General features: G+C 32.4%; 2 protein-coding genes across 5 annotated transcripts in view; one reads left to right on the top strand and one right to left on the bottom strand.

Moving 5' to 3' along the window:
- LOC124357541 (T-complex protein 11-like protein 1) overlaps window positions 1–6,965 on the bottom strand; it is a 37,698-nt gene extending 30,733 nt beyond the window's left edge. Inside the window, exons 1-2 of one of the 4 annotated variants that reach the window (XM_046809440.1) lie at window positions 6,944–6,965; window positions 603–729 (exon numbers count right to left, since the gene is read on the bottom strand). In XM_046809440.1, the coding sequence (XP_046665396.1) occupies window positions 603–721 (119 nt within the window). In that variant the 5' untranslated portion in view covers window positions 722–729; window positions 6,944–6,965. Of the gene's footprint in view, window positions 1–602; window positions 730–6,535; window positions 6,924–6,943 lie in introns of those variants that run through there. The other 3 variants (XM_046809437.1, XM_046809438.1, XM_046809439.1) reach the window with 3 other exon arrangements.
- Window positions 6,966–9,805: 2,840 nt separating this feature from the next.
- LOC124357543 (transmembrane protein 186) lies at window positions 9,806–18,517 on the top strand. Its single transcript, XM_046809441.1, has 3 exons — window positions 9,806–10,096; window positions 14,171–14,316; window positions 18,131–18,517. The coding sequence occupies exons 1-3, from the start codon at window positions 9,885–9,887 to the stop codon at window positions 18,445–18,447; spliced, it is 675 nt and encodes a 224-aa protein (XP_046665397.1). The 5' UTR covers window positions 9,806–9,884; the 3' UTR covers window positions 18,448–18,517.
- Window positions 18,518–20,345: the final 1,828 nt, after the last annotated feature.

Consider the following 20,345-nt stretch of genomic DNA (forward strand, 5'->3'; position numbering starts at 1 on the left):
ACAAAAAGCGTTTTGTGTTCTACGTTTTTCGCAGTGCGAGTCTGTAATAACTGTTCAGCGTGACTTTCTTAATAAGTATGGTGTTAATCCTCCTACATCACAAAGCATTAGATGTAGGAGGATGAGCAACAATGGATGAGCTGAGGAATCGCATTACAACAGCAGTGGAATCAGTAATTCAGGACATGCTCGCTGCAGTGTGGGATGAATTTGAATACCGCATAGACATATGCCGTGTATCTAAAGGTGAACATATTGAACACCTTTGAAAAGGAATGAAAAAAAAACTTTTTGAGTTTTCCTTTCAGTCAAAAAAATTAGTAATTGTATATGTTTACTACTGTTTGAAATATAGACATGCCAAATTGGATGATTCTTTTTGATGCACCCTGTCCATATGAACAGACTTTTTTTGCAAAACTTTTAGGGTACCCCAAAATAGAAATTTGCATAAAAAGAACTTCAATCTAGTAACTGTGCAATAATAGTCTCAAAACAACAAACCACATAGGCTAAAGGAAAAAGTCGAAGGTAAAAGTAGTAGTGAGGGGGTGGGAATAGTAATAGTAGGGGGTAGGCTAAGGGAAAAAGTAGAAATTTACCTCTTGGAACCCTGATCAGAGCTTTCACTCAAGTTTCTGCCTCGCCCCTGGTTTGATGTGCTTGGTGCCTCATCATCATTATGTGTTCTGCTGCCTGAAGGAATCTCATCTGAACTCATATTGGTTTCTAAAAATTAAAATTAGATGTACCAATTATGTAAAATTTATAATGTTATTAAAGAAGTAAACATCGAGTAGCAATTTTTTACAATTATTAATAAATGAAGCAAAATGATCTGTATTGTTTAGTGTATGAGAGCTAAGTATATAAATTATTAAATTAATAATGCGTATAAATGTATATCAATATGTACAATTTTACTTTGGCCCCCAAAAATATTCATTAATTGTTTATGTGTTTTAATTCTAGTTTCTGGCAGTAAAATTATAACTCACATTGTTGCTGACAAATATAATTCAATATAACATATAAATATAATATAATCAGCCTGACTGAGTTCAATAAGATCCAAAACATAAATCAAATACTTCATATGACCTTTCATAACTTTGACCTCCTTTAGTTTCAAGTTCTATCAAAGTGATTTAGTGATAAAGCTGTTTGCATCAAACATTCATCAATTGGACCATTTTACAAAAAAGTTGGAGGAGGAGTGTGGCAATTACAGACCAATCACTCTTGCCCCGATAATTTCTATGGATGTTGAAATAATATTCATGACAAGATTCCTGTCCTTCATGAATGAAAATAACATTGTATCCAACAGCCAGTTTGTCTTAACAAAACTAGAATCAATATCTGATGCTACAGGTTGGGACAGAAGAACTTGCGCAGTACAACCCCGATAAGTCGGCCCCCGTTGACCCGGAAGTCCGGCTAACCCGGACCGATTTTCAATAAAAAAAAATAGAAAATCAGACAAACATTTCAATAATAAAAACGTAACATTTTTGAGTGGTATAGTATCCGTGAATTGATGTTGTATCAGTATTTGATGGGACTGTGCGACAGTGAGTGTGTGACTCATGGCACACGGCGGCCGAGTGGCGGTCATTGTCCCGGATTCTCGGAAACAATAACAGACGCGTATTTCCCCAAATCCTCTCCCACGCTACCGCCACGCCTGACCTCTCAGTACCGTTCCTACCTCGCTCCGCTCGCTTGTGCCCGTGTTGTGTGTGTAGTGTACTGTATTGCTACCTTCTGTTCTGCAATCGTGCTTCAGATAGTGTTCTTCATTTGTGTTGTGCGTTTGTTTTTATCTACGCGATGGCAACAAAACGTTAAAATGTTGTAGTGACAATGGAAAAGAGACTAGAGGCATTAGGTAGGATTGATAAAGGCGAATCTTTAAAAACAATTGCAGCATATTATGGTATCGGTACATCTACAGTATCGGATGGAAAAAAATAGGACAAAAATCGAAGAATTTTGTTTCAAGATGATAACAAAAGACAGTTTGGGCAATCGGTGCAAAGCTAAAAACGAGACTCTTGAGGACGCTTTGTATGTTTGGTTTTGTGCGGAAAGGGAACGTGGTTTGCCAGTGTCTGGGCCTATCATTCAAGAAAAGGCAATCAAGCTGAATAAACAGTTGCCTGATTGTGAACCAAATTTTACTGCGAGTCAAGGATGGTTGGATAGGTGGAAAAAACGGTATGGTATTCGCCAACTATCTATCACAGGAGAAAGTCTATCTGGGGACAACAGCACTGCTGATGACTATAAAAACAAGTTTTTGGATTTTGTTAAAGAAGAAAATTTAACGGCAAATCAAATATATAACGCCGATGAGACGGGTCTGCTTTACAGAATGTTGCCGAGCAAAACTTTGGCCTCAAAACTGAAAAAGACGCAAAGGGATACAACAAAAGCAAAGACCGATTGACAATAATGGCCTGCAGCAATGCTTCGGGGAAGCATAAATTTCCTCTACTCTTAATAGGAAAAGCGAAAAATCCACGACCACTGAAAAACGTAAATCGGGATTCTCTACCAGTTGTCTACAAGTCTCAAAGAAGTGCATGGATGGACAGCAACACTTTTAAAAACTGGTTTTTTTATTGTTTTGTGCCAGGTGTGACGAAATATTTAAAAGATTGTGGGTTGCCTGTTGCCAATTAAAGCTGTCCTACTAATTGATAATGCTCCTTCACATCCGTCTGCAGATGTGCTGGTCAGTGGGGACATTACCGTCAAGTTTTTGCCGCCTAATGTAACAGCGCTATTACAGCCCATGGACCAGGGGGTTTTCGAGAAAATCAAGAAGGTTTACAGAAGACAGATGCTAAGCCCAATTATTGACAATGAAGGAGAACACGGTGTAGTTGAGATTCTCAAAACATTTAATGTGAAAACTGTAATGTACATGACTGCAGAATTTTGCGAACACGTGACTAGAATCAGCTTAATTAAATCTTGGAAAAAAACTGTGGAAGGGTGTATGCGACTTGCCTGAAAATATAATTCAACCAGTGGGGAACTTTAATATGGAAAATGACTCTCCAGACGATGTCCAGCCCCAAGAACTTTTGGATATGTTCCAAAATATTGATGGCTGCTCTGAAGTCGATGAAAATTACGTTACTCTGTGGTTAGGGGCAGACAATAACGGAGGCTATGAGCCACTTAGTGACGAGGAAGTGATCGCGTAGTTTTTACCTGATGCTAATGAATCAGACGCTGAGGAGGCAGACGGGGACATTGAAGATCCAGTGATGAGTCATGGAAATGCAGTGACCAAACTAAACGAACAAGGTTTATTTCGAGCGGCAGGCAGAAACATCGCCGGCTGAATTGCTCATGTTGAAGAGACTGCGGGATCGCACAGCACGCAAGCGGCAGACGACATTGGCACAACCAAAGCTGACTGAGTTTTTTACCAGGAAATGAACAGTTATAAATGTACTGCAAGGATTAATAATAATTTAATGTGCATATGTTTGATGTTTTTACAATTATAATGGAGTTTATCTGTAAGTATACCGTATTTTATTAATTTTTACCTAATTCTCCGGCTAACCCGGATTTTCGTTAACCCGAATCGGCCGCGGTCCCGATTAACCCGACTTATCGAGGTTCCACTGTATTTGAATTTGGCACCATAAAGTGACTATTGTTCTAATAAGAGTGGGAGTAGGCACATTTGAGAAAGCAGACCTTACGTTTTTTATCCACACAGTTTAGTCTGTTTCATGGAGTGGACATAGGTGTAGCATACGTTTGCTGTTGATGCATACTTTTCAAACAGATCATCAATCATCGGCAACTAACCTGCATTCCGCATTAATATCACATCCTGTGTTCATGTTTCTGGCCGGCAATCTATTGTTCCATAGGTAAACAACATCAGAAACTGGTGATGCAAAGAAAATTTAATTGGTCCCTAGTTTTTCTTTAATAAAACGAACAGGTGATTTTGGAGGATTCTGACCATTACATCCATATGATTCAAGAGTTTTTCTTGCCAACAGTCAATGAGATGGATATGTGGGAGATGTGTGGATCCAGCAGGATGTTGCAACAGCACACACAGCCCAAATGTCAAAGGCAGTTTTGTGGACACCTCCCAGGAAATCCTATCTCCATAAGAGTTGACCTGAATTGGTCAGCACGGTTACCTGATTTAGCCCCTTGCAATTATTTTTTATGGGAGCTATCTCAAATCACTGGTTTATAATGATCGTCCTCCTGAGATCCTGGTTCAACTGAGGAAAACATTCTTCAAGTGTATCACCAGAATGAAGAATGGTGAACGAAACTTCAGAGTCTAATTAGTGCAGTGTATTGACAAGAATAAACGCCATATGCCTGGTGTCATATTCAAAACTAACTCAAATCACTAACTTTAAGTAGGATTCTAAATAAATGTGTAAGTAATAGAGTTTTTATAAACACTGAGCAATATTCTAAATGGTTACAAGATAATGACCTTGCTCTTTTAAATCCGAATTGTCCAGCTTTTTATTGACGAGATGAAAACTAGAATTAAAAGTGGAAATTAAATAGCGTTGCAAGGAAAGTAAGGACTAACACGATGTATCTAAAATCGATCTTGAGAAGACTTGATCTTCTCAAGATCGAGATTAAGAAGAAGATTTGATCCTTCTAAATTTGGTATTATGAATAAAATGAAAAATCGTGTACATTTTAGTTCAAATCAAACAAACTATTACTTTTTTATTAATTAATGTACTTTTGACGGCATGAGCACCTGCAGAAATACCATTTCAGATTGGCTAAAGTCGTAAATCGTAAGTACTATACTGCTCAAAAGTTGTTTAAATTTGTTATTTTATGTAGCCTGAAACAAATACATTTATTTTACATATAAAAGTATAGCTTCACTATAGTATGATTTTGAAAGCCTAAAACTTAAACTCAATTTGACATTATCACTCAAAATTAGTTCAAAGTAAAATCGTGTTTAGAAATAAATTCAAAATTAAAATCATGTATTTTGTTATTGACTAATGGCGGCAAGAACAGTGACCTACATGTCTTCTTTGTTTCACATGCAGTCACGTTTATCCTTGAAAATACATAAAGGAAGTAAATGTTGTTTTGTTGTAATTATATATTATATATATGTTATAATTTGTAAATTATATTAATATTTATTATATAATATTTTATATTAATATTTGGGAACAATATTGTTATTTAATACATTAAAAAAGCTGATAAACATTAATTGTAAATAACTGTAATTAAAATGTTTTTTTATTTGGTAGTTGATATTAAAATATTTCTAATTGATAATTTGGTACCCTGATACAATTGCAGTGGTGGCCTCTTACTATACTGCAGCCTTAATTTCTAAGATTAAAAATTAGCAAAACCATATTTTCTTTGAAATATCTATTACCGTACGTTATTTGTTGCTTTCAGTATTGTTGGTCATGAATATCAATGATTCAAATCATTCAATAATCATAATCCCATTGTGTTGGTGGGCGCTTATTGTACTGCAGTTTAAAGAGAAACTAAACATTAAACAGGTTTGTTTCTTACATGTAATAAATACAGATAGGCTAGACTAGATACTGTTCTATTCATCATTAAATTATTGGGTAGGGTACGATAAGCGGACCCAGTATTTTATATCGAAGAATGTAATCATCGATACCTAATATTTGTATCTCAAATCCTAAACCATCAATCGATATAAAAGTATAGTCCTCAATAACAATCATATGTTTTATATTAAAATATTAATTTAATATTTACAGTGATTAAACAAATTATTATAACAAAAATTAGGAAAACGGAAGACAACCATATTTGCTCCTCTCACAGTTACAGTTGTTTCTTTCCCACAAATTTCACATAATGGGTTTTTCGGTACGAGTCCAACATGTTGAAACCAAGTATAATATGTCTTATCAATTTTCAAAGCAATGTCGTGTATTTTTCTAAAATTGACAGCCATTTTTAATGATCAAATATTACTTATTTATAATTGAAATAATACCTTACGTGTATTATTTGAAAGTGTTTACAGCGTTGATATAGATTATTTGAGTTAACTGTTGAAATTAATTAATCAGTATCGATTGATTATATAGATTGTTATGGTTCAGTAATATCGTTTGCCAATTTCGATATAAAAAACCGGGTCCGCTTATCGTACCCTCCCCAAATTATTACTTTTTGGATATGTAAACAGATGAACTATTCTGCAGTTTGAAATAACTATAAAGTAATTCAGTTTGAAATTTTGGTTTCAGTAGTTTAGATAATCATAAATATTGATTGGATTCTGGTGGTGGTAGCTTATTGTAACTGTTGCCTTTGTCATAGAATTATTTTGTTGATTTTAGTGTATAGAATATAAGATTCAAGTTAAGAAGTAGGCCCTAACTAATTATTTAATCTATTACTCTTAATTTAAACAGAATAGGCTTAGGACCTAGTCTAATTTATTTAGCCTAATGAATATTCCCACACATTCATTTAACATATTACCTACCTTATATTTTCAAATTCTTACTTCTTACCTTATGGTTTCCTAGAACACTAGTGTATTTATAAAACTAACCGATTCACTGTTAAGAGAAATTTCTACAAGCACAATCTTTATCAAGAACCCTCTATGTTATTGTGTTAGTTACTGCCACAAACAAAGAAAATCCAGAAATCCTTGACGTTTCTTAAATGAGTAATATGTGAGAAGATTATGTATAAGAATTTGTAATTATAAAATAAGTAAGTTATTTAACTTTTTAGTTTGTAGTATGATAGAACTACAAATTTTGAAACCTTAATATCATCCTAACCTAATACTTCCGTCACAAATGACAGCACACGAAAATTATTTACTACTACAAACTGACAGCTGACACCACAATCCAAATCAAATGATTGGAACAGAACTAACCCTGTCAACAAATAAGGAAGGAGGAAACGAAAGACAACAATCATTTCTGGTTCTTTTTCTTCATATTTTATAACAAGCATGAATCATGCAGTTAATATTTTCTTTCCTCTATGTATGAAGCAACCAACAGAGGAACCCAAATGAGGACTCTAAAAAGCGAAACTCAAAATGCCAAAAACATAAACTTTGGTATGTAATATTTGAGTGTTATAAATATATAGTATAAAAACCAACATATTTATTTATGCTCCACTAAGTTTATTATGCATTTGATATGATACATTGTATAAATAGGCAAATAAAATTAAAATAATAATACTTTTTATAATGTTTTAAACTTTTTATAATGAAAAAAGTAAAATTTATTTTGAATCTTGTCACTGTAGGCTTCAAGCCATGTACATAATGTATAGTTTTGAACAAAATGTTGGCTTTGGATATTGTTAGTTCTGACATTCAAAATGGTGGCAGAATACGATTTAAGTTGTAAAGTGACTATTCAACTAGGGACAGAGGAAGTACATGTATACGTACCTACAATATATATTAGGTATTAATTTAAAATCTATCTTAAATACAGTATTTTTATTACAAAAGTACAACTTCAGTGTTAATTATAAAACTATTTATCTCGATGTTATCTAATTACAAAAACAACACTGTTTCAACGTTGAATTCAACATTAGAATTGGCTTTAAATATAAAAAAAATATAATATTTATGTATCAAATTATTGGCCTATATTACAACTTGAGAAATCTCTGTGAGCTTTAACAAAAACTTTCTTTGTTATTTCTCTACATACATATATCGTTTGTAATGATTTATATTCTGTCTAAAATTTCATACTACCGTACCACTACCTTGTTTAGCATTTTATCAGCAACTTCATTTCGTTTGATACCTATGTGTCCGAGCGTCCACTCACCGGGTGTTACGGGTGTTTTACAGGTAATTAATTTATGAACTATTGACACGGCAAGTCATTCTTTATTTTTTTTCCATTCCAGGTTGCACGCAATGTCTTCAGAGCTACCTGTTAGAGCAGCAGTTCTGCAACTTTTTGTGGTGTTCTTTGTATCGTATATAAAAAACCCATCTCGTAATCAAATCTGTGTAAATGTGCACCACACACATCTCACACATACACACATTCTACATTCTCTATTTCTACATTTATTGTTTGAATTGACATATTTCTCATAATACTTTCATTTTATTTTGTGTACTTTTAATCTCAATTTTATAGTTCCTTTGACAATTGTGAACAACATGCTTCCTGTTTTTTTGACTATACCTCATGCATGTAAATCTGTGCCTTATGGGTAATAAAGACTGATTCCTGATTCTTGATTCAGTTCTTTTTACTATTACTTGTGCAATTTAAAATGCTGTAAATACTTTAAGGTCTTCCCGGTGTACAAACATAGGAGTTTTTAATTTGAATAATGAAAGTGCTTCGTTGTCTCTATAAAATACCGTACTTCTGTATATTATTGGATATGATAGAAACTTTGTATAGTCAAAGGTGCATTTTTTACATTTACAGTATGGATAGTGATTTATTAACATGTTTAATTCGAGTACGTTTTCATGAGCTGACTGATTAGTCTGTGACAACTATATTTATAACTAATTTTCCAGCTAGTTGTCGTCTCCTCAAACATAAAGGTAACATTGCATGACGCAATGTTCGTAAGGATGTGATTTTCAACGTTTCACGACACAACTAAATGCAGAATTCTGGATCATATCAACTATTTGCTAGTGCTTTTAATCTAAAACATAGTAGATAAAATTAAAGTACTCTATATTTTATTAATATTTTGTACAGTTTGAGCAGAAAATTTAAATGTGCTCTTTTCAACCCATAGTCTAATGATTTTATAATATTTAAGTCTTTCTTGAATTATCTATTTCTTTCCCTGTATAAGAATAAAACTTGAATTTACTGTCAAATAGTACACCTAATATCCTGTGACTATGAGTTTTGGGGTTGGTAGATTATATTTTTTTTATTGCAAGAAAATACACGTCTACATGATGATAAAAATTACTTCCACGGGCCGGAATCAACTTGGCCTTCAACAACCTAGACCTTAATCTATTAGAACACGTTTGTGATTCCATGAAAAGAGCCATCAGAATCTGACTTATACTTTTTGCAACAGTTTGGTTAGGTCCTGCAGGAGAATGGAATAACATGGACTAGTAACATCAATAACAACATTGTTTGCATACTGCATGCAGACATCAGAGCCCGAGGTAGAAAAACAAGCTACTAAAATATATTTGGACTACTCCAGATTCAAGAAAAGAATACATATTTACCTATATGTGTAAATGTTTACTATATGTTCTTTGCTCTCGTTTGTTAAATTTCAAGATTTTACTAATACCACATAAAGTATATATTTTTCAATACCTTCTAATTTTTCAAAATTATATCATGGAATTTTTTGATTTGTTTTGTGCTCTTTATATAAATTATAACATTAACACATTTTTAATTATTACCTACTACTTTTTTGTCCCTCAGTGTTGTTTAGACAGCTTAAAAACATTCTGTTTGCGTAGAAAGAAATCTCTTAAAAGCTCAAACAAAAGTGAACAATTTCTTTTCTTTAGTATAGACCAAAAAGTATAAAAGAAAAGAATAATCTGTAGATTTTAAACTCTGCATAATTTACTCCATTCTATTACTATAAAGTTTGACTTTACATGTAACAGCTATCCTTTATTCTTTTATATTGATCTTGCTATGGAAATAAATGAACATCTGGCATACACTGTTTCATTGTTTTACTCTATGGTTACTCTTATTACGAGTGCTCATATGCTAATCCTGAAAAAAGACAGCCTAACCAAATTGTAAACATAACCTTATTTTAACATTACAAATTTACTGTCAAAGAAGTTAGATTTTACAAGCTTTTATATAATGCTTAATTATTTAAGTTTATCTATAAAAACTACTTGTTTCAATGGGAATGCAAGCAGATTGATTTGTCCGTTTGGAATTCGTAACACGAAACGACAAAACCATAAGTTGCTGTTTCAGCAAGTGTTATCTACAAATTTGTCCTGTACCAAACGAAATCTTAAAAACGAATCTCTTGTTGAAAACGATGCTTTGTATAAAGAGATTTATAGGTAGGTATAATATTAATTTAAGAATAGGCAGTACTGCATATTATTTTGTATCATAAGAATGATTTGAACAGAATATGTATAATATGTTGCAGTAGCAGATTTTTTTATTATCTGTTGGCATTGTTAAAAATTTATCTTCATATGTCATACTAGCCTATTTGTTGTATTTTTAGTAACAACATTGACTTATTAACCTTAGTCATTCAAACTCTATCCTTCGATATTGAGCATAAGAAAGAGCTTGCTTTTGTGATATATATATATATATATATATATATATATATATATATATATATATTATATATATATATATATATATATGGTATTTATTTACAATACCGTGACCATGAAAAATGGACTTTTTTTCATGGGTTGGGCATTTATAGCCAAGTATTATTATCACAGGTGCATATAAACTGGGGGGAAAGTATATCATTGTATTATATTGATGCCTTTCGGGCATTATTGCATTAAGGATGGAAAATAACCGACAAAATTTTGTCGAACAACACTTGGAGGGTTAAGGATCAGGGGCATCACGTGATCTGGGATTCGACTTTTGCAAGCTCGAGTTAATTTTTTTTCTAAAAGAGCAAGCAGTGCGCAGCGGGCAGGCATCGTTGACAGGTTTAACGTCATCATTTCAGTAAAATTGCCAGTGGTACTGTCAAAAACAGAGTTTTCAGAGGATTTCAAAAAATCGTAACTCCTTTGATTTTCGTTGCCGACGAATTTTTCCTTCACTATTGTTTTAAGGAAAAATTGTAGTTTTCAGGGAAAAAAAATTAACATACCTTTCCATGGTCACGTTATTGTAAATTGATACCATATATATATATATATATATATATATATATATATATATATATATATATATACACACACACACACACACATATTTATATATTACTAGTTTAGTTTCTATTATACAGCCATATGACAGAAGGTTGTAAGAAGAGGAAGGTGTCCTTAAGCAATTTGGAATAAGTTTACATTGACTGTTTTTGTTGTTGTATATATTGTACTTGTATATTGCAGTTGTTTCTTTCCCACAAATTTCACATAATGGGTTTTTTGGTACTAGTCCAACATGTTGAAGTCGCAAAAAACATGTCCTATCGTCTTTTAAAGCAATGTCGTGTAATTTTCTAATATTGATTGCCATTTTTAATAATCAAATGTTACTTATATAAAATTGAAATATTACATTACGAGTATTATTTGAAAGTGTTTACAGCTGTTGATATAGATTGTTTAAGTTAATTGTTCAAAATAATTAATTAGTATCGATTGATTATAACAATGGTTATGATTAAGTAATATCGTTTGCCAATTTCAATATAAAAAAACCGGGTCCGCTTATCGTACCTTACCCTTTGATTTCTAAACATAATATTTTGTAGAACATTATGCTACTTAAAAATATATATATTAGAGGTGTCTTGATACAGATAATATCATTAATTTGTTGACTGTTCCTCCATAAAATAAAAAAGGTAGGTTCGTTTGTGTATTTTGGTAAACATAATATAGCTAAAACAAAATATGTTTGAGAAAATTGTTACAAGTTACAAATTACAAATTATGTGTATTTTCAAAACCAGCATAAATTCCTCCTGTCTGACCTTCAAGCAGTTTTTGGGTATGATACCTTTATTTTCTTTTTTTTATTTTAGTTTATTACTCCATGATGTATATTTGAAGTATATTAATTAATGTATTAATTGTCTTCACACCTGTACAATGTAGATAACAGACATCTCCAAGGAATGTAGCACTGACATATCTCTTATAGTAGTCTAAATGCTATTGTAGTCGCTATTTAATTAAAACGTTCATCATCATCAGTTTATTGCATTACCTGTCAACATCTTTTTCAAGTTAACTACCGAAGGTGGATGTGAAGGGGAAGATTAAGGTCAGTTGAGAGTAAGTTTAGTAAATGTAGTATTCCGTAATGTCTACTGTAGTAGTTGTTGGTAAACCGTTGTTATAAGCAAACAGTTTGTACAAAAAATGGTCACGACTGTCTACACAGATAGTAACAAGTTCTTGTTTCCTTAAGGACAACATGCAGTAGAAAATGATTAACTTTATGTTTGAATATTTCAATTGACGAATAACCTAAAATTACCAAAATGGTTACATATATTTCTAAATACAGTCTAATATATATATATATATATATATATATATATATATATATATATATACATATAAAATGAGTTACTATTTGAATATGGAATATGACGTAATTAATAGTATAACAGAGATCCGCTCTATATTAGAGTGCCTAGAATTATAAGAATGTGACGTTAAAGAGAGAATTGAAGGAAAATGTTTATATGTTTATTAATATACTTTTTATATACAACTGGTGCAAGGAAAGAATTGATGTTTCATGAAAAACATTGTGCATCAGATATCTCTTACTTTTCCAAAACTCAGCTTTAAAAATACTTTTCTGAATAACTAAACGAGGTTCAAGGACTGATGACTGAGCTCCTCCCTATGCAATGTTTCCAAATAATAGGAGAGATTGTACCTAAGCAAAATACACAGTTTTAATTTCTTTATCATTTCAGTCTGAAATCTCATTTCAGTCCACTTTAAACAATAATAGAAAACCACACCAAAATACTTAAAGGACACTACACTCTCTATACTCTTACAATTACATATTAAATTTGTTTAAATTCAACAGTTATGAAGTTTAAAATGATTGAAAGGGCATTCTGTGTTAACGCTTAAAGAAATGGGCATACATTTTGTTTTTAAGATGTTTAATGACAGAATATTTTGATCTAACCACTGTTTTATATTCATCAAATCACTCAGTGCCTAGGCCTGTGCTTCTAGCCAACTTCGTCCACAGATAAATATTAAACTGTCATTTCCAAACAGATAAAGATTACCTTGTAATTGAATTTTGGCAATATTGTTGATGTATATAAGAAAAAAAATTGGGCCTAATGTACTGCCTTGTATTTTTTTGTACTCCCTAGTCTACATTTTGTGGGTCACTATTTTCTCCACATATAGACACAACTTGCTTCCTGTCATTCAAGTAGCTGCTAAACAGTACCGCTAGAGCAGTACAATGGGTTCTTATAATTTCCATTTTGTGTAGCAAGATTGTGCAACCAACTGAGTCAAAAACTTTTTTTAATCTAAAAAGATTAGTAAACATTTATTATTTTTTGAAATATTGTCGTTCAAATCCTTAGTTACGTCAAACGATACATTATTAATATTCTTATCTGATCTAAATCCATATTGGCATACACTCAATGTATTGTTGTTGTAAATATGAGACTAGTTGGTTCTTTATTATATGTTCTAAAACTTTGGAAAACACACATCATTGAAATAGGGTGGTAGTTGTTCTTGTTGGTAAACCAACTTATTTGTAAAGGAGGTAAGTTTTAGCCAATTTTAATTTTTTGAGAAATACGCCAGATGATATACTTAAATTAATTAGATGTGTTAAAGGCTGCAAAATAATATGCATATTAGACTTTATAAGGTTTGCCGAAAACCCATCACATCCAGGTGTGGATCCTCCTCTCTCACTCCAGTAATTTTTCATGCAATTTCTTGTTTAGTCACGTTGTGTATTCCATGTGTATTGTGTATGAAGTCCATGTTTAGTCTAAGATCAGTCTCTCAAAACTGGGCCTCTCACCACCCATTTACAATGATCTCCTCTGCTAACTTTCTGCTAATAAAAAGTATTAAAATCGTTACTAATTTGTTTTGATATTTCTTTGTTATCTGTGGACGTTCCAGGAAGAAAAGTTTTAATTGGAAATGCGTCTCTAATTTTAACCTTCCCGGCCAACTAATCCAAAACATCTCCCCAAAACAACTTTGCATGTCTTTAAGATTTATTTTTTTTATTGTGTTATTATGTATACGGAAAAATTTGGTTTATGAAAACCTTCCTATATGAATTACAAACTATGTATAGGCCTAAACATGTGTTATTCGTACTTTTAGTTTTCTGTGAATTAACATGAGAGGCGAATGTATTGTGTATAATAATTTTAGCACAAATAAACAATTTGTTTATAGGTTCCCTGCCATTAAAGTGGGATACACTCTCCATAAGTTGAAGTGGTACCAGACTCTGCTCACAGCAGCAGCTGTCCCTATATCTGGAATGTTATATGTAGGTGGTTTTATTGAGCCTGTCTGGATTTTTAATGTTATATTCTCTGGTAAGTTACTGTTTATGTGTATGTCAATAGCCAAATTAGTTTATTCTTTAAGATAATATATAATAAAAAAAAGATTAAATATATACACCACATTTACTAACAAAGCTCCTATATATTATCATATCCTAGTCCAGTGGTTTATAGTAAAACTTAATATAAGATATGATATGAAAAAAGTTATAGTAATGCTTATCAAAAATAATATTTTAATAGTTATTTTAAAAAAATGCAATTAAGTTTATCAACAAATAAATAACAAACAAGATTGTTTAAATTTTTAATTTAAAATACACTAACTAAAAACGAAGAAAATAAATGAGATTTGTGAAATTTTTTGATTATTGATTATAGCCACGTCAGGATTAAATGAAAATAATTTAAATCGCAAGTTGTTTTCAACACTGAGCTTATTCCTATATTTATTCTTAAGATACACCAAACTTAAAAACTGAAAAAGGATCGTTCACATAAATATGTTGTGATGAAATCCATTATTGCAATTTTTGCTAATTCTGTATATTCACTAGATGTTTTAACTATGATCCAAGAACCAATAAGATGTTTGAAAGATGTTTATAATTCCGAATCACATGGCAGTTCAATTAGTGAATTAAGAAAATGTCAGTGACTAATTTTTTAAAATTGTCCTTGTCAAATTAAATCCTCACCCATAAAAAAACTGTCATCAATTTTAGGAAAGTAGTTCCTAAAATAAAAAAAAATTATTGCAGGGACTAACTATAAAAGTATGTAAATTAGGCTCATAAAAGTGGATGAATTACTATGGATGTTAAAACTAAACATAGTTATTTAAATCAGAGTTTGACATGCTGTAAAAATAATGTATAAAAATATTTTTTATTACCAGAGACTAGAAACTAATAAAGGCTCCTTCAATGTTGTAGCTTTTCCTCTTCTACTGAGAAATCATTAGATCACATGAATTTGTGCATTGTTGAGAAGAAGTGATTTTTTTCAACTTTAGCTCACCACCTTTTGATCTTATTATTATTATTATTTCATTTCATCTTTTTTATTTTAGTTTCTATTTTGTCTTGCCTATAAAACGTATGGGTGTCTTTACCTTGTAATGACAAATTGAGGTTATTTAAATAGCTGAACATGTCACTTAAATAAGCGAGCCTCAAAAGCCAGAATTCATCATTCAACAGATTAAGAAACTTAGTTACCAATGATTTTTCACATTTATCATCCATTAGAAAAATTCTTAGTTCACATGTAATTCAAATAATATGGTAAGAACTCTACCCCTTGATAACAACCGAACTTTGCAATGGATAAGAAGATGACTATGATCACTACCCATTACACACAAAATAGAGAAAATTTTGGATTGTTTTGGTCTGAACTAGATGAAGTTTACGAGTTTCACCCCATCATCCAGTGTTTCCTTCAGTCTGCCATCCAAACCTTTCACAGCAAGTGCCTCTGTATGGAGACTACAGTGAGTCCACTTCACTGAAAGGATGACTGCTTTAACTCTCACAATAAATTCTCTGAAGATTCCAGACATGGTTGCTGCCCCATAAGTTGTCAAGGCAACGCATTTTGAACAGTCAATATCACTGTCTTTAATAGAGTTATCTAGGCATTTAAAGATCTCTTCCCCCGTTGTTGTGGATGGTAATAATTTACAAAAAAGGAGTTCTATAATGGATCCATTGTATTCAAATCGAACAAAAGCCAATAAATTTGCCAAGCCATAAACATCAGTGCTTTCATCAAGCTGTAGTGCAAAGAAATCGCTTTGCTTAAGTGATATGATGAGAGGTTCTTTCATACTGTCTGCATATCATCAATCCTTCTCTTGACGGTTGTATTTGAATGTATGTCGTCAATAAGCTTAGTACATTTCTCATTGAATAAACTTTCAGATATTATTTTAGCCACAGGTAAAATAATTTCCTCACCTACGGTATGACTTGCTCCTTTTTTAGCTATCAGTACTGTAAAGATAGCTCATAAGACGCAATTTTCGCTTGCTTGTCTTGATTTTCTGTTGATATTTTAGTCATTATTGATTGATTTTGTCATTAATAATTCTCTGATTTTGGTTAAAAAATCAATTGGTTTGTGTTTGTACCGTGCATGTTTTCTTATTAAATGTATTTCCAGTTTAGATGGTTTCATGTTCACATTAGCTAAAATTTCAAAACAAATTGAGGATACAATTCTTACTCCATGCTCAAAAATTTCAAATAATCAGGTGTATTTTCGGAAGTCAGTTTTGCATTTGGTTTTGCATCTAATTTTGCATTCCAACAGAGTTTGGTCTAATTATGGTTGTGCTAGTAACATTCACATTTATGTTGGAATTACCAGCAGAAATTCCAGTAGACGTTGAGGTTCATTATTGTTTGGTTGCAATCCTTTACGGCAAGAACCAGTCCTAATCCATGCCTCTATAATAGAATAGAGAACTATAATTCACTCACTAAAAAAAGAAAGAAACAAACACAACATCCACATCCGTTGGTTTGTTGGTTAATGATCACAACACAAAAATTAACATAGACGAAAATAATTATTAAAGAGAGTGTATACTTTATGGAAAACTTTCTGGGGGGTAGTGTTGAGAAACAGCTAAAACCTGAGATGAAAAAAACATATTATTTATAGAGACTTTTATTTTCTGATGATGGCAACACTCAAGAGCAAGTTGATCAAAGAGAAACGCTATAAAAAGAGAAGGTTCAGATCACTCAGAGGGCGAAGATGAATTGTATGATAATGACATTACATATCTGAAGTATCTGTAATATACGGAAAAGAGAACAGAAGATAAAAAGAGTGACCATCATAAAATAATGAGAGCTTATAAATAATTAAATAATTTGTTTATTAATTTAGACATAATAAATAAATTAAAAGTTATCTGTCTAGTGCTATATTGTTATATAATAATATATTTATGTCTTACTTTTATTAAAAATACTATATATTACCTTAAATACATCTTTGGATTAAGAAATCACTCCTACACAACCCCCAAAACATATAAATAACTAAAATATTTTTTAAAAAGTAGGATGTCACTTTTACGCCACACGCCCTGGTACAGGATTATTTTTCACGCGCCCCAACTAGGGTTAACATTAATTTTACACAGCAATGTTGTCTTTATGAATACAAAATGTTATAGTATATAATAATTTATTGTGTTAATACATTTACACAACAACCAATCCTTTAACTGAATGCTTACTACACAGTCTCACAATATATTGGGCACCTTTACTAGTTGTCTTGTTCTCATTCAGTATCCAGCACATGGTAGTTGAGTGGTTTCATGTTCAAGGAGTTCTTGTTTGATTGTTTCAATCATGGATGAGATAATACACAGTTTTCATTGATATGGGTTGTAGTAGATCTTGTTGGTATAGAAGCTGAATTAGCATATTCATTTCTGGAGATTTTTATTTCATTACTACAATAAATGCTTCGTTGATGAAATATGATTTTTTGGTGTTGCCAATACCTTTGATTGTTACAAACAATACCTTTGATGTAGTTACAAACAATATGTAACTAATAAAAAAAAAGCTAACACCTACCTCTCTCTTCTGGGAAGCCGTGTACATTTGGGGATTGTTTGAAACATGAAGTGATGCCCAACATTGAAAGAAGTTACAAGTCTAGCATTTGTGTCTTAATACTGTATTATATTCTATACAGTTAGTTTTCTGTGTATCAAGGATTTCAAATGTTATAATTTAGTTAATATATTTGTCCAAAAGTCTGTTTCTTTTCTTTACTTATACATATATAAAGCAAGCTAACATCTTTGTTTCAGGGGTATTGGTGACCTTGAACTTGTATGGATATGCAATGTTGTTTAACCGAGCTATTGGCTTCATATATCTCAATAAAGATGAAACTACTGTAAAAATAGCATACCTGGACTATTGGGGTAAACGAGTAGATATGGAAATTCCTGTAGAGGAAGTTGTTCCCCTCTCAGAAAGCCCCCGTCCACTGAATGGCATGGTTTTCAAGCAAATCGTCTTTTACTCAGACGATCACTTAAAACTAAAATTATATCTTCGGCATGGGAAAGTAACGAATGAAGATGGATTTGATCAAGTTTTTGGCAGCAGAGAAATTGGTTGATAGCTATTTTACTATGTACTGTATATGATAAGAAAGAATGTATGTAAATATATTACAGCTTATTATGTAATTGTTTTCTTTCACTTCGTTTTGTAAGCCCTGTATATGCTGAATTTATTAACACTTACAAGAGCAGCAGTGAAAGTGTATGTTATTTAATAGCACTGATCTAAATTTCATCTGACACTCTGGGTGGTCTCTAATAGATTACAGTGTAATCTATGTTTCTAATTTAAAGACATATCATTTTTACTCCCTGAGTCGACAAGAAATTCTTCTGGGTAAGTTGGCTTGATTTGGTGTTGGAGGTTCCGTCCTAGATTCTCTGAAGTTGTATCTGGGAAATAGATACCAGTGTGTATTAATAGGAGGAGCCTCATCTGGTGCATGCCACCTCACTCATTGTGTTCTCCGAGATCCGTGTTGGGCCTCTTACTGTGACCCATCCAAGGCTTGGGCTATCTGATCAACAAAGTACACTAGAGCAGTGCCTGTGGACAGTGATTTTCTAAAGCCGTATTGAGCAGAGTATAATAAACAGTGGGATTCAAGGTATTGCTAGTTAAACATGGATATAAAAAAGTAGGTTAAGAAATGTAATGAAATAAATAAGAATCTTACATGTTATTGGGATTATCGTACATAAACTAGGAATGTCCTAATCTGTACTGTGTAAGACTTAAATGGGAAATTATGTCTCTTGGTGATTAATGACTATACGTGGTATGGAATGGTTTTTTTAAATAAACTGACTTCTAAGAAGACATGTAGGCCTAAAACTACAAATCTACATGGATTGTTTTTTTTATATATAAAATCCCCATCAATATGAAAGTGATAATAACACATTGAATGTGGTCGATGTATCTAGATACTATGTGGGTAAATCAAATATAAACAGTGATTTTGTTATTCTTAGAATGCAGGTCCTACCAAGGCAATATTGTGTGGAGTAGATTTTTGGTTTACGAGGAGTGGTAGAATTGTTCTGGTTAGTGTTCAGGCTCGGCATTGCCATGACTGAGCAAGAAGTCCCTTTGTCTGTCGTACAATGGATTATCATAAAGTTTTAATCAATGAAGGAGCTAAACCGGTGTTGTTAAATTTTAAATTGTGTGCGGGCACAGTTTGGGGACAATACACTGTCTCAGAATCGGTGGACGAGAACAGGTTGAAAATAAGTCATGATCGACACCCAAAGACAAGCCTTACAGATGACAATATTCATGTCGTTTGAGATCTTATTGAACGTGATACCCAGTTAACCATGGACAAAAGCATATACCTATGGAAATGTTCAATCCATAATCACAGATCAACTCGTTTTCAGAAAAATTGGTGCTCGATGGGTTTTGAGGTTATTGAGTGAAAACCAAATACAGGTCAGATCGGAGATCACTGAAAGGCTTCTGGATCATTTTCAGCAATAAGGGGAGGTGTTTTTAAAGTGCATTGTTACATTTGATGAGCCAAAACTTGTCTCTCTGCTGAAAAAGTCTTAGCGACAATTATTTTGGACTCCAAGGAAATTTTGTTGGTTGATTTTCTATATGTTCAATGTACAGTGGATGTGACACTACTGTCAGTTGTTAGGTTGACAAAGTTCACCTATCAAAATAAAAAACGAGACGTGTCCATCAGAGATATTATTCTCCTCCATGACAACGCCAGGCCTCACACCGCGGCTTTGACAAGGGATACACTGGATGAAATGGGCTGAAAAACCCTTGAACACCCTCCTTATAGTCCTGACTTGTCCTCCTGTGTTTATTATTTTTTTTTGTTGGCTATTAAGGAATCACTGGGAGGAAAGCGATTTGAAAGCAATGAAGATGTCATGGAGTATGTGCAAATGTTGCAAATCTCCCTCAAACCTTCTATGACCAGGGAATAATGAA

The sequence above is a fragment of the Homalodisca vitripennis genome, chromosome 3, assembly GCF_021130785.1.
Source record: "Homalodisca vitripennis isolate AUS2020 chromosome 3, UT_GWSS_2.1, whole genome shotgun sequence".
Lineage (NCBI taxonomy): Eukaryota > Metazoa > Arthropoda > Insecta > Hemiptera > Cicadellidae > Homalodisca > Homalodisca vitripennis.

Excerpts from the sequence above, each read along its gene's own strand:
- LOC124357543 (XM_046809441.1), top strand. The coding sequence starts at position 9,885 with ATGCTTAATTATTTAAGTTTATCTATAAAAACTACTTGTTTCAATGGG. Across the intron at positions 10,097-14,170 it reads TTGTATAAAGAGATTTATAG|GTTCCCTGCCATTAAAGTGG; the intron begins GTAGGTATAATA and ends ATTTGTTTATAG. Across the intron at positions 14,317-18,130 it reads TTTTAATGTTATATTCTCTG|GGGTATTGGTGACCTTGAAC; the intron begins GTAAGTTACTGT and ends TCTTTGTTTCAG.